Source organism: Pelophylax lessonae, assembly GCF_965119305.1.
Source record: "Pelophylax lessonae genome assembly, chromosome: 11".
Lineage (NCBI taxonomy): Eukaryota > Metazoa > Chordata > Amphibia > Anura > Ranidae > Pelophylax > Pelophylax lessonae.
In genome coordinates, this window is record NC_138778.1 from 166,556,996 (window position 1) to 166,572,405 (window position 15,410).

At 44.0% G+C, this 15,410-nt stretch overlaps 1 protein-coding gene across 1 annotated transcript in view; it reads right to left on the minus strand.

Annotated features, from left to right (window-relative positions):
• The window catches only part of NT5C3B (5'-nucleotidase, cytosolic IIIB), a 39,911-nt gene that overhangs the window by 13,296 nt on the left and 11,205 nt on the right, over positions 1-15,410 (minus strand). Inside the window, exons 2-6 of the mRNA XM_082272560.1 lie at positions 14,714-14,812; positions 12,062-12,131; positions 11,922-11,968; positions 6,915-7,000; positions 2,427-2,516 (exon numbers count right to left, since the gene is read on the minus strand). Of these exons, the coding sequence (XP_082128686.1) occupies positions 2,427-2,516; positions 6,915-7,000; positions 11,922-11,968; positions 12,062-12,131; positions 14,714-14,812 (392 nt within the window). The remainder of the gene's footprint in view (positions 1-2,426; positions 2,517-6,914; positions 7,001-11,921; positions 11,969-12,061; positions 12,132-14,713; positions 14,813-15,410) is intronic.

Here is a 15,410-nt window from a genome sequence, read left to right on the forward strand (position 1 = left end):
AATGTGTATTTTGTACATATGATTATTTGTCGATGTGCTTATCTTCATGCGACAACCCCACATCCATTAAAGTCCTAGTTTATGGGTGGGGGGTGGGACCCCCTTCAGCCCTGTTTTACTGCATGTGGTCCAATTTGAGGATGCGGATGTAGGATGTTGTTTCTAGAACTGATACACCTAAATAGTTGTGTATAATAGGACATAGGAAGACATTGGGTGATACAACCATGGACTATCTACCAACCACTGAAAAAGCAATGATCCATTGGTGGCTTTTTCCCCAGATGATGCTGTGGATGCAGCCTTTGTCTCCTTCTACGAAATGTTGGGAAACATTTATAGACGCACGATTATTACCATGATGGAGGACTGTGACTCTGAAGGCCTACCTTCTCCATTCTCCCTCCTATTTTGCTCATTTACTGGGCTATTTAGCCTCTTTAACTGTTTATTGGTGTCCAGGACTACCTACACAGGGTCACTGACACATGGGTCCTGGCTACTTTGGCAAAATTTGGGGATTTCCTTGACAAACATATATGTTATATTTAGGTCTAATATGATTGTTTGAAAGGAGGCCTTCCCTCCTTGGTTTAGGTTAGGTGTATCTATTAGGGATCGACCGGTTATCGGCAAAGCCGATATATCGAGGGCCGCTATGCACTTTTCCCGATATATGGGAGTCGGCCTTGGAGGTTACCGATATTTCGGGAAAGCGCATGTACCAGGGTGATGCCTGCAGCTAGAGGCATCAACCGGGTACCGGCGTCCATAGCCAACGGTCAGCTCTCTTGTAATGACAACCGATGCGGCTGAGAAGCCACTCAGCTGTCATTACAGGGATCAGGAGGGGACGTTCCCCCCCCCCCCCTACTGCGGCTCGCCCGGGTCTCCTTACTCACCGGGAGACCCAGGCAACCAGCCTGCATGGCCACCGAAGACCCTATCAAAGCCGCATTCGGCTCCGATCTGGTCTCCATGCAAAAACCCGGAAGTGATGTCATGAGTGACATCACTTCCGGGAACTGTCTTGCGCCAGATTAAAAAAAATTACAGCATTCAAAACAGCAAAACTTGGCATTTTGAATGCTTTAACCACTTTACCACCGGAGGATTTTGCTGTCTTCCGTCCAGGCCACTTTTTGCGATTCGGCGCTGTGCGACTTCAACTGACAATTGCATGGTCGTGCGACGCCGTACCCAAACGAAATTTACGTCCTTTTTTTCCCACAAACAGAGCTTTCTTTTGGTGGTATTTGATCACCTGTGCGATTTTTACTTTTTGCGCTATAAACAAAAAAAGAGCGTTTATTTTGAAAAAATAACAATATTTTTAACATTTTTTTATATGAAATTCCCCCCAAAAAAGATGTAAAAACCAATTTTTTTTAAAATTTTTGGCCAATTTGTTTTCTGCTACCTATTTTTGGTAAAAAAAAAAAAAAAAAAAAAAAAAAATCGCAATAAGCGTATTTTGATTGGTTTGCGCAAAAGTTATTGCGTTTACTAACAAAGGGAAAGATTTCTGTCATTTTTGGTGTTTTTTTTTTTAACGCGTAATGGCCGCGATCTGCGATTTTTTTGCGGGACTGCGACATTGCGGCGGACAGATCGGACCCTTGACAGACATTTTTGACACTTTTGGGGGTACCAGTGACATTACTACAGTAATCAGTGCTATATATATGCACTGTTACTGTAAAAATGACACTGGCAGGGAAGGGGTTAATTTTATTGGAGAGGGAGGGGTTAATGTATGCCTGGTGCTTACTGACGTGTGGGGGGGGGGAGGTGACTGAGTGAGTCATGGACAGATCGGATGTCCAGCTATGCTGAACAGTCCGATCTGTCACTCCCTGTCACTATGGAGATCCGCCCGCTTGTGTTTACACAGGCGGGCGGATCTCCGGCGATCGGGGCAGAGCAAGGGCGATCGCCGCTGCTCCTCCCCTGGCCCGACTGCCGCTGTGAATGAAAACAGCGGGAGCGAGCATCCGGCGGCGCGCAAGCGCCGCCCAGAAGGGGGAGTGTCTGACGACGTAGTACTACATCGTCAGACGATAACGAGCCACTCTGCCGCAGTAATATTACTGTGGGCGGAGGTAAAGTGGTTAAAGAGCAGAGGAGGGGTTAGGGGTCTTTTAGACCCCCCAGATCCCTCCACAAGAGTACCTGTGAAAAAAAAAAAAAAAATGTTTTTTAAATGTACAAAAATATCGGACGATACCGATATGCATTGGCCAAAATATCGGTATCGGCAACGAAAAACTGATATCGGTCAATCACTAGTATCTATGTTCTTTATGTCGTGGGCCGACTAGGTGCTTTCTTTGTATTACAGTAAATCTTTTGACAAATTTGCAATAAAACATTATTAAACCAGGACAGGCAATGCTGAGTGGGCCACCATATAGTTGTCCTCTTACCGTAGCTTAGCCTGAGCCTCTTTCACAATCTGAGCTAGCTTTGTCTTCTCGATCCTCTGCTCACAGAGCAATGTGTGCGCTTTACTCCACCTGGAACAGAGATTAGAAGAAGCTGGTCAAAAAACACAAAGCCTCTGCAATACAAAGCTCTTCATCAACAGTTTGTCCAAGTGAAAGCAAAGGATTCATTTATTCAAGTGTCTGAAATTGGAACGGTGTTGCTCAAAGGGTACACATTTTCCCTTTCAATTTTAGACAGGTACTTTAGAAATGACAGTAGGGATTGATTGGTTGCTGTAGGGTTTAAAGTCAACTTTGATCATCAATAAACCCTTGTATTATCCAAGGCAACACATTTAAAGTGGAACTCCTGGCAACAAAGGACTATTTTTTTGCCTTTTACGTGAGCAGCGTCAAGTCTCCTTTCTACACTTCTTTTCTTTTTTTTTTTTATAAAATCAAGACAATTTTTTTATGAAAGAAAATACGGCATTCCAGGACGTTACATACAATTGTCATTAAACATGTAATATCACGGGAGTGAAACGCTTCTACATTCGTCTAACATTCCTCTAGCAATTTCCAGCACCAATAAGGCACCAAAGATATCAAAAGACAAGAATGCATTTTCCAGTGTACAACATAGCCAGAATTGTGGCCATATGGTCGCCCAGGACATTGTGGAATTCCCTGATATGCACTCAGACTAAAGTGGGGTACACACTATAAGAAAATTGGGTGAACGATCGTCTGATTTTGCTCGTTGTTTGACAGCAAATCAGAAGCGATGAACGAAAAACTCGTATAAATTTTTTTTTTGTCGTCGTTTATGGTTTCTGATCATGCGCAGTCTTTCTTTTCTAATTTTTCTTGTGCGAAAATGGTACACATTAGCCGCTTGCCAACCGCCGCAAGTACATATACTGCAGCGGTCAGCCCAGTGCAGGCAAAGTGACGTACCGGTACGTCCCTCGCCTGCGAGCCAATAGGGGGAGAGCGCGCGCCGCCGGAGGCTCGCTCACTCTGATCGCCGTGCGTGTGACCCGGTGTCCGCCGGTCACTCGCGATCGTCAGTTACAGAGGGAGAAAGGCAGGCGGCTAATGTAAACAAAGCCACCTGTCATTCTCCCTTGTGTAACAGCAGAGATCAAACGGTCCTGCTATGTAGGACCATAGATCTCTGCTGTTACATGAAAAGCCACATCCCTGCACTGTTAGAAGCATGCCCCTAGGGACACACTTAACCCCTTCTTCTATAATAAAGTTAACCCCTTCCCTGCCAGTGTCATTTTTACAGTAACAGTGCATAATGTATAGCACTGATTACTGTAGTAATGTCACTGGTACCCCCAAAAGTGTAAAAAAAAAAAAAAAAAAAAAAAAAAAAAAAAAAAAATCGCAGATCGCCGCCATTACTCGTTAAAAAAAAATAACAAAAATAACAGAAATCTTTCCCTTAGTTAGTAAACGCAATAACTTTTGCGCAAACCAATCAAAATACGCTTGTTGCAATTTTTTTTACCAAACATATGTAGCAGAAAAATTGGCCTAAAATGTTAAAAAAACTTAGATTTTTACATTTTTTTTTGGGAATTTCATATAAAAAGTGAAAAATATTGTTATTTTTGCAAAATTGTCGCTCTTTTTTTGTTTATAGCGCATGATCAAAAAATTGAACAGGTGATCAAATACCACCAAAAGAAAGCTCTGTTTGTGGGAAAAAAAAGGACGTCAATTTCATTTGGGTACAGCGCCGCACGACCGCGCAATTGTCCGTTAAAGTCACGCAGTGCCGAATCGCAAAATACCCCCTGGTCAGGAAGGGGGTAAAATCTTCCGGGGCTTAAGTGGTTAAAAGAAAATCATTTGTACTGTTCCAGTACGAGAAAAATTTAGGAGTTTGTCCCTTCAGGAATTTTCGTACGATAAGTCGGAATTGGCTGTCGAAAGCAGTGTACACACTATACGAAAATCATACGATAGTGCCTAGGAATAAGATGTCCGCCTGTTTTTCTTTCTTGTAGTGTATATATAGCCTTAAGACCCGGTGTGTCAAGCCATGTTAAGCCCCATAACTTTTCAAAAAAGTTCAAGTTCATAAAAGACTTAAAGGGATATTAAAAGTATAGTTTTATTTTTAAAAAACAAACATGTTCTACTTACCTGCTCCGTGAAATGGGTTTGCACAGAGCAGCCCTGATCCTCCTCTTCTTGGGTCCCCCATCAGCACTCCTGGCTCCTCCCCCTTGACCAGTGCCCCCAATAGCAAGCCGTTTGCTATGGGGGCACTGATGCGTGCTCGCTCCCGAGCCCCGTTCTATGCGTCCATAAGACGCATAGAGCCGTGGCTCGGCCTGGCCCCCACTCTCTTCTCATTGGCTCCCTGGCTATGATTGACAGAAGTGTGAGCTAATGGGTCACACTGCTGTGTCCCAGCCAATGAAGAGAGACCCGTGAAAGCCGAGGCTTCCCTACACATGGCTGAATTTAGAGGGGGGCTCGGGTGATTATTGGGAGGGTCTGTAGGGGGAACATCACACAGAAGTTTTTTTACCCTTGTGCATAGAATGCATGAAGATAAAATACCTTCAGCCTTTAGAACCACTTTAACCAGAGGTAAGAGCGATTCAAACTTTTCAACTGTTGACTTGAGCATTCCTAGCCCTCCAACTACAAGAAGAGGAAACCTCAACACTAAGTACAGAGACCCTAGAAGTTGTGGTTTTCCCTTAGAAAGACAAGAGTTTCACCCACTACCAGCAGCGAAAGTGAAGAAAGGCAAAAACTCCTACTGTCTCATCCATGTCAAACCAAATCCTCTCCGGAAATGGCGCACATTCCAAGAAAAAGCTCTTCAAAGAGTGTTTGTAAAGAACCACAACATTTGCTTCAGATGTTGCACATCCATGTAGCAGTTCACAAGAGACCACAAGGTTATAGCTAAGTGACAGCAACATGCATGTATCAGCTGTACACCAAGGCCTTTCGAAAAACAAGACTCTACTTCACCGGAGAGTCCTAGTGAGAGCCTCAAAGGCTTGGAATCATCATCACTGCAAAGGAGACCAGGCCCAAGCTGCAGTTCAGTTGCACATCCATCTACCTAGATCCACGCTGACATGGTAGACAGCTTGAACAAAACACATTAAGAGTCCTAAAGTTCGTATGGAGAGAGATAGTCTGTCTTTCAGATTACTGGCACCGTCCCCTGGGATATGGTAGACAAATAGTAAAGTTACCAGGTGGACTGGTAGGGATAGGGGGAAGAGGACAAGGAGGGATTGTATCTACCAGACATGGAACATGGGGATTTGAATGTGCCTCTAAATTAATGAAAAAATATATATACACATGAAGTGTAAAAGAACAATGCATATTTATTGAATACAATCCATTAAAATAGATAGTCATAATCAAGTGTGACAATGCATATACATAACAGGTCACATGACCGGAGTATGGATCATATGATCTGCTAGTGGACCTACGCGTTTCGCTCATGTCAGGAGCTTCTTGAGGATCCAGACAGTGCATGCTTATCATACAGACTTTCATAATGTCATAGTTTCCTTGATTAAAATCAATTGATAAATATTCTACACAATTTAACAACAAGTGGTCACATCAAGGCACCAATTAAATCGACAAAATCCGCTTGAGGAAAAAATATCCATATATTGACAACCGGACCCAAGTGGGGAAATGTACCACACAAAACCAGATGAGAGGAACAGGGAGTGACCAAAAAACTTCCTTGATCCAATGGCCTTGAGACTAAACCAATCCAGTACCCAAAGATCTATCTCTCCCTCCAAATGGCAAAGCACAGAGAAATAAGCATCTACTCCTAACGTGCATGGCCTATCCTTGGGTCATACACGCTGACTTTGTTAAGAGTAGAATAAACTTAAAACATTCCTCCTGCAAGATGTTATAATGTGCTAGTATGGATAGCATACTAGCACATTATGTGAAACTTAGCTTAAAACTAAGCCCTCCAGTGGGGCACAGTCATAGCTGATAGAGCTTTCATCTTCACCCGGTCTTCCTTTCTGGGTTTGTGGGCTCTGGTCCTTGGAATGTTCACGGCACAGGGCTTTGAAGGAATGGGTATGCCGTTCCTTCAGAGTGCATGCACCGGTGACGTGACAGGCGGTTTCACAAGTAAATATCTTCTAAACGGTGCCTATAGGTGAGCCTTATTATAAGCTTACCTTTAGGTAAAAATCAGCCATGGGAGTTTACTCCCACTTTAATGTATGGCCAACTTTTCCACTTTAATGTATGGCCCCCATTGGCTGAGAGCGCTGATCATGAGGTGGTCAGCTGCTGGTTTTCCAGTATGCACGTCCGACAGAACCATGCCAAACGGGCAGAACATGGGCCGGTTTTTATTGGCTGATGTTGCACGGCGTTCGGCCCATGTGTACGGGACTTTAGATATGCCCGGAGCTTAGCTTTAATTAATTGCTCTCTATATGTTCTCACCATTCCACCATCAGCGGGTACTTCTCCTCACTGGTCCGATGAGGGTCGATTTCAAGGGGGTAGTAGATGTTAAAAAGATCCTTTAACTGAAAAAAGACAATACAAGGTTATATAAATGAGTGTACAAAACAAGTAACACGTTTGATTACAAGAACTGCCTAATAAAAGGATACCAAGTGTGATAAAGCATTCTTCGAATGATGTAGCCAACCAATTCTACCAACCAAATACAATGGATATTGAAGGACCTTTAGATCGCCCATAGATGGAGTGAATTGCTTTCCTGCAACCACGGGTTTCTCGATTCCACCATCAACACAGGCAATGCTGATAGGGGAATCTCTCCTGCAGAGCCATGGTCTTCTTCTGGTGGGGGAAGCCATCCCCACCAGGAGAACACAGTGAATAATGCTAACGGCTATGCAGTGGTCCTCAACCCTGGCCTACAGGGCCCACTAACAGGCCAGATTTTGCAAGATAACTGAAATACATCCCAGGTGATATCATTTGCTGCTCAGTGATTGCAGTACTCTAGTCTGCATCTCCCCAAGGTAATACTTAAAATCTGGCCTGTTAGTGGGCCCTGAGGACCGGAGTTGAGGACCAGGGCTATAACATCTGCTAGCGATACTCGCATGTAAAATCCAGCAGGCTGGTTTCACCCAAGTTGATAGATCAATCAACTTTGGTATATTCAGCCTGCCAATACATGGTTTGAACTGTCTTTGGACAGCTTAAGGCAGGAAAGTACCTACATTAAGCAAATACAAGACCAACAGTCTTGGATCTTTTATTTTAACAAAGCTGATTTGGATAAAATAATGAAAAAAAAAAAAAAAAAAAAGAAGAAAAAAAAACTGACCCATTACTACAGGCATGCACTCCCAGCACACTGACTGAGCTATCACTGACAGCTCCTGGTTACCATTTTTGGATTAGGGATGAGCTCCAGCCTGTATGGATTCTAGTCTAAAACCCACCAGGAAGTGATCACCTGTACTGTACAATTATAAGCAGATGAAAAATTCCCCACCCAGCACATATACATGACTCTTGTATATGTGGGGCATTGGGACGGGGAATGAACCAGCCACAGTTGATCAGACCAGTACAGTGACTGCCTAATGGCGGGCTCACTCAAGTGGGACTGGACTAGGATCCAGACAGGCCATCCCAGTTTACAGTCAGGAGCTGTCAGGAAAGGATCGCCATCATGTGAGTGCTGGGAAAGCCAATCATATGGTCATATGACCGGAAACACCACCTCCCAGGGATAGGATGCATAGGGCCAGCTAATGCACTTGTAATATTGCTCTTTTCTCAGATACAACTCGAACATTGGACTTTAACCACTTTACCACCGGAGGATTTTGCTGTCTTACGTCCAGGCCACTTTTTGCGATTCGGCACTGTGCGAATTTAACAGACAATTGCGCGGTCGTGCGACGCCGTACCCAAACGAAATTTACGTACTTTTTTTCCCACAAACAGAGCTTTCTTTTGGTGGCATTTGATCACCTGTGTGTTTACTTTTGGCGCTATAAACAAAAAAAAAGCGTAAATTTTGAAAAAAATAACTATTTTTCACATTTTTTTTATATGAAATTCCCCCCAAAAAAATGTAAAAATCAAAATTTTTTAAAATTTTTGGCCAATTTGTTTTCTGATACCTAAGTTTGGTAACAAAAAAAAAAAAAAAAAAAAAAAACAATAAGCGTATTTTGATTGGTTTGTGCAAAAGTTATTGCGTTTACTAACAAAGGGAAAGATTTCTGTCATTTTTGGTGTTTTTTTTTTTTTTTTTTTTAACGAGTAATGGCGGCGATCTGCGATTTTTTTTGCGGGACTGCGACATTGCAGCAGACAGATCGGACCCTTGACTGACATTTTTGACACTTTTGGGGGTACCAGTGACATTACTACAGTAATCAGTGCTATACATCTGCACTGTTACTGTAAAAATTACACTGGCAGGGAAGGGGTTAATTTTATTGGAGAGGGAGGGGTTAATGTATGCCTGGTGCTTACTGACATGTGTGGGGGGAGGTGACTCCGGGACAGATCGCAGGTTCAGCTATGCTGAACCCTGCAATCTGACCCTGTCTATCACTTAGGCGATCCGACCCGCTTTGTTTACACAAGCGGGCGGATCTCCAAACACGATTCCCAGACGATCGGGGAAGAGCAGCGGCGATCACCGCTGCTCCTCCCCTGGCCAGACTCCCGCTGTGACTGAATACAGCAGGAGCGAGCCTCCGGTGGTGCGCGCCCGCCGCCCACAAGGGGAAGAGTCCAGCGACTTAGGTCTATGTCGCTGGACGGGAACGAGCCACTTTGCCGCAGTACAGTCAACGTGACTGGTCGGCAAGTGGTTAAAGGCAAACTTCCCATTTGGAACATATTACACCTGAATTCAGAGTGGAACATGGGACATGTTCCAGCTCCTGCCCCCTCTCCCACCTCCCTGTAACAGCAGGCAGGGGTTCTTCTCCCCGAATCCGCTGTCGCTTTTAAAAACAGTGCAATGGCGTAGGGCTCCGCCCACACAGTCACATCACTCATTTACAGATTGCTGTGAATGAATGAACTACAAGTACCTTTGCTACTGCAGCAGACTAGTTTCAGTGAACTGCAGGGGTGCCGATGAGCGCTCTTGTAGTCCACTGACATGTCCATTGGCTTTTAAACAGAAAGCCTGTACAGGAGCTACAGGCTAAAAGCTGAAGGACAGATCTACAGGAGCCCACATTGCAGCATGATCTAGGGCAGTGTTTCTCAACTCCGGTCCTCAGGGCACACTAACAGGCCAGGATTCCAAGAAAACTGAAATACATCCCAGTGATTGCTGCTCAATTATTGCAGTATTCTAGTCTGCATCTCCCCAAGGGAATACTTAAAATCTGGCCTGTTAGTGGGCCCTGAGGACCGGAGTTGAGACACACTGATCTAGGGATTGTGGGTGCAATATTTTCCAGGCAACTAATAAATGCACATTTTTTTTTTCTACAAAAATATGTGTCTTTATTATTTTTTTCTGTATCAGTCCTATATGGTCATGACCATAGAAAGCCAATCACGTTTTGAAAAGATCTTCACGCTGATCTAGGTCATAAGCGATCTACTTGCTTATCAGCCATGTACAAATTACTGCATCTGCTCTCAGCAGGACTGGTGCAGCTGGTTAGGATCCGCCATCAGAATACAGCTGTGTCTGTATATGTACGGGATCCCTGGGTCCTTGCGTGCATTTCCTCCTCCAAGCAATGGTTTTGTGCTGCCCTAGGCAAGACTAAAATTGGGCGCCCCCTCCTATGTAAATTTGCCCCACTCCTTCCTGAAAGAGAAAGAGAAAGAGATCTAGCAACCAGTGGCCAAAAGAGTCTCAGGTGAAGGGGGGGATTTTTTGCTGCCCCCCTACAAAGTGCCGCCCTAGGCCTGGGCCTAGGCCAAAATGCAGCACTGCCTCCAAGTACTTGTCCAGATGTTCCCCGGGCCACAAGCTGGAATGTTTTTGCCTGTATATGGCCGATATATAACATGTGAGAGAGCTAGATATTTATCAGCATTGCTTGTCCCTGATGATCTGTTGGGCTGAAATGCGTTGGGCTTAGAACATCCCTATGGCATGATCACATAGGACCAGGAAGGGGTTAACATCAGGAGCGATCAACGGGTTAACTGTGTTGCTTGAGAGTGATTACTAACTGTGGGGGATGTACAGATCCAAGTTTGTGCTTAGCAGGAACACAGGATCAGCACTTTCCCTTCCCACGGAACGGTGGTCTGCCTTTCTCCTGAAAAATCGGCGGGTCCCAGCAGCAAACAAAAATGTCAGAATGTCATAAATTACCTTCCCTGTGCAGTGGTTTGGCACAAAGCAGTCCTGATCCTCCTCTGGGGTCCCCTGCTGCTGCTCCTGGCCCCTTCCTCCTGCCAAGTGCCCCCAGAGCAAACAGCTTGCTCTGGGGGCACCCAAGCAGGCTTGTTTTCAAGCCACTGTTCTTTGTGTCCATTCACACACAGGACCGCGACTCCCCCCCCCCCACCTTCTCTCTCTCCTCATTGGCTTACTCCCTCTGCTGTCTCAGCCAATGAGGAGGGAGAATCCCCGGACAGCTGAAGCTCTCGTGCACATCGCTGGATCACAATGGGGCTCAGGTAAGTATTAGGGGGGCTGGAGCACACAGAAGGTTTTGTACCTTCATGCATAGAAAGGTAAAAAAAAATCTTCAGCCTTTAGAACGACTTTAAAATCCAATAATAGAGCTGTATCTATGAGAAAAGAGCAATATAAAAAATGTATCAGCCAACCCATGTACGGATGATTTTAGCTTTGTATTAATAAAAATTGCAATGATGTATATGATAGGATATCCATGTGTTGTTGAATACTGCGCATAAAAAGTCCTATAGACCCTTGGGCTTTCATACTTGTAACATTATATATAGGGATGTTGCCAGATACACAGTTCTAAGTCACACCATATATTTTTTAGATCGCTTAAGGGTCCACCAAGGGGTTAATGAAAAACAAAATATATTTTAAGATGCAACCAATTTAAGGATCTGAATTTGGCAGAACAGCCTCTTGCAATACTTTGTACAGCAACACTCAGACTGGGAGAGGGAGGGATAGCCATTGGGATCAGGTGAGCTGCATGCGAATGCACTGTTAAGGAACATGCTGATAGGAAACAAAGGCAAAGCGAGCCGAGAATTCACACCAGTGTGCTGCTGCTCTTTCACTGCCCAATCAGCAGGCTGGGTTTGGAGAGTGGACACCACTGTATCCCTTCTACAGTAACTGAAAGTGGTGTCACCTGTTCTGGTATGGCTTTGTAAATCTCAGAACTGGATAGATAGAAGTACAAGTACTTAAGTTAAACAGGTCCCTTATACGCTTTTCAGACCGACTCACTGCCACCATGCTGACCAACAGAATCAATCTTTAGCTGTGTATTAAGCTGTGTCCTGGAGTTCAGCATTCAAGGCTATCCCATGACTCACCTTCTTCCTGCAGTCCTCACTAATGATGTTGCTGTTGTCAATGATATCTGTGTAGGAGAGATGGGGAGGAGATGGCCAGCAGTGTTATTACCCAGAGAATGTTACAGGAGACCAGCAGGGGGCGACAGCGGTATACTCACTATAGCAGGTGGGGCACCTTTCTCCATTGAACCTGAAGCGGCTGAGTGTCATGTCAAAATCTGAAATCACCTGGAGATCGACCAATTGAGATTCATGATTACCAATTACTACAGCATCAAATCCTACAAAGATTTACAGTAAACACCCATACACTGTTAATACATTGTGAGTGACATAAAATATTGCAACGACCGCCATTTTATTCTCTAGGGCAGTGATGGTGAACCTTGGCACCCCAGATGTTTTGGAACTACATTTCCCATGATGCTCAACTACACTGCAGAGTGCATGAACATCATGGGAAATGTAGTTCCTTGGGGTGCCAAGGTTCACCATCACTGCTCTAGGGTCTTTGCGTAAAAAAAAAAAAAAAAAAAAAATACAAAAATTGTATAATATTATATATATATATATATATATATATATATATATATATATATATATATATATATATATATATATTTTTTATTACACACATATATATATATATATATATATATATATATATATATATATATATATATATATATATATATATATATATATATATACACACACACACACACACACACATTATATATATATATATATATATATATATATATATATATATATATATATATATACACATATATATACACATACACACACATACACACACACACTTATTTATTTATATTTATTAGGGATCGACCGATTATCGGCACCACCGATATATCGGGGGCCGATATGCACTTTCCCTGATAGATCGGAATCAGCCCATGAGGTTACCGATAATCCAGGAAAGTGATGTACCGGAGTTATGCCTGCAGCTAGAGGCATCACCCCGGTACCGGCGTCCATAGTCAACGGTCGGCTGTCTTGTAATCACAACCGATGCGGCTGAGAAGCCGCTCGCCAGTCATTACAAGGAGCGGGAGGGGACGTCCCCCCCCCCTCCCGCAGCTCGCCCGGGTCTCCCACCCTACCGGGAGGCCCGGGCATCCTACCTCCACGGCCGCCGAAGAGAAGACCCGATTAAAGCCGTATTCGGCTCCGATCGGGTCTCCGTGTAAAAAACCTGGAAGTGATGTACTCGGCGGCAAATTCAAAAAAATTACAGCATTCAAAACAGCCAAACTTGGCGTTTTGAATGCTTTTCAGTGCCGAGGAGGGGACCTCCCAGATCCCTCCACTAGGAGTACCTGTGAAGAAAAAAAAAAATAATTTTTTTATATGTCCGAAAATATCGGCAGATATCGGCCGATACAGATATCCGATGACCAAAATATCGATATCGGCATTAAAAAAACAATATCGGTCAGTGTACATGTAGTAATTTGTCCCAGCTTCCTATGAGCCGTCTAAGGCTGCCCATACATTATACAATTTTCCTTTAGATTTACCAAAACCATATAATATGAGGTCACACCTAAACACTTACAATTTGTATGCAATCAGGCAGGCTTGTGCAGTACATAGTTGAAAGTAAATCTAAAGGAAACGGAATAAGAAAAGTGTATAATGTATGGCCTAAGACTACTTGTCAGGTTGGACAGGGTGCCCCCACCCTCCCTCCACCACTGTCTGACAACACAGCTAGCAAGGAGATGCTTACTTAGAGAAGTGCCGTCTGTCAAAGTCTCCAAGCACTGGCCTGCAACATTTTATCTGAAAAGCCCCCCTCCCCCTCCCCCATAAAGAGCCTGCCTTGGGGAAATGCTTGGAGACTTAGAAATGTGCCATCTATCAAAGTAGCCGTCTCCTTGCTAGCAGCGTTATCAGGAGGCCATGGAAGCAGAAGGGGTACCTTGTCCGACCTCACAGCCAGCCTTATACAGCACCTAGGGAGATGGGACAAAGTACATGCAAGGAGGAAAAATGTTAAAATATAACTAAAGGCAACACTTTTTTTTAGTTTTGGATAGAGTGGAGATGGATCAGAACACTTGTCAGTTTTTATTGCTGTCTGTGCCCCCGTTAGGGAGATTCCCCCTCCCTGTTTGTCCTGTTTACCATCATCATTGAGAGTAAAAAAGAAAAGCATACATTTTGGGTTGTCTCCAGAAAAGTAATAGAGGGGACACTAGTTCCTGGTGACCTGGGCCTCCCCATGGAATTCCCTTAATTTGCATAGATTTTCTCTCACTTCCTGTTTTGGCAATGGAACAGGAAGTGAATAGAAATCCCCCCAATGGGACACAGATGGCAAAAAATAAACTGTCAGGAGTTATATGAACCTCCCCTTACTCTTTCCAAAATGGAAAAAAAAAAAAAAAAAAAAAAAGAAGTTTTGCCTATAGTTCTAATTTATTAAGATTTATTTTTGACTGTCGGTTCACATCGCATGTGATTCACACAGGAATCGCACCGCAGTGCGATGATTTGAGCATTTTTAAATGGCTTCAAATTGCACCGCATGGAAAAGGTACTGCCAGCTTTTTTTTGTTGGCATTGGAACCGGATCTCATAGGTGTTCATACCCATGTGATCCGGTTCAGGCATTTTGCAAGCTGCTTTTGGGGTGCTGTTACTTTTTAATTGACACCCGCAGCAGATCGCAAGAACACAGTGCGATTGCTATGCGGCGCGGGAAACGCACAGAAATCGCTGTAGTTCCTGCATCGCATCAGTGTGAACCGGGGCTTAAAGTGTAAATGACTCAAACTGACCTGTAATTTGGTATTGCCTCCATTCTGTAATGCCCTGATCAGTTCTTCAACCCTCTGCGGGTCTTTCATACGAACCGTGTCCTTAGCCAGCTCTGGGATCTGAAAAATATTGATCATCGGAAAAATAGTTAACACAATGGAACATGAAATCGGTGTTCAATTTTCTGACTGCTGATACACCTGTTGGCCACTGAGATGGTGGCGGCGCACCTGAGCTCCAAAATCAGAGTACAGTTAAAGCCTGGCTGCTGAAAAGGACTGCTTTTGGGGGATCCTATGGAAGACATTTCGGGGGATCCTATGGAAGACATTTCGGGAGATCCTATGGAAGACATTTCGGTAGATCCTATGGAAGACATTTCGGGAGATCCTATGGAAGACATTTCGGGAGATCCTATGGAAGACCTTTTGGGAGAGCCTATGGAAGACCTTTGGAAGACTACAACTACACAGAGAGGTGTGAGGGAGCGGAGGATGGACACCTTAGGGGGACTTGTACAGCTAAGTTTAAAGATATCCATAAAAAGTGTAGTTTAAAGTTTGCCACAAGCCACCTGGGAGACACACCAAACATGTAGAAGAAGGTGCTCTGGTCAGATGAAACCAAAATCAAACTTTTTGGCAACAATGCAAAATGTTATGTTTGGCGTAAAAGCAACACAGCTCATCACCCTGAGCACACCATCCCCACTGTCAA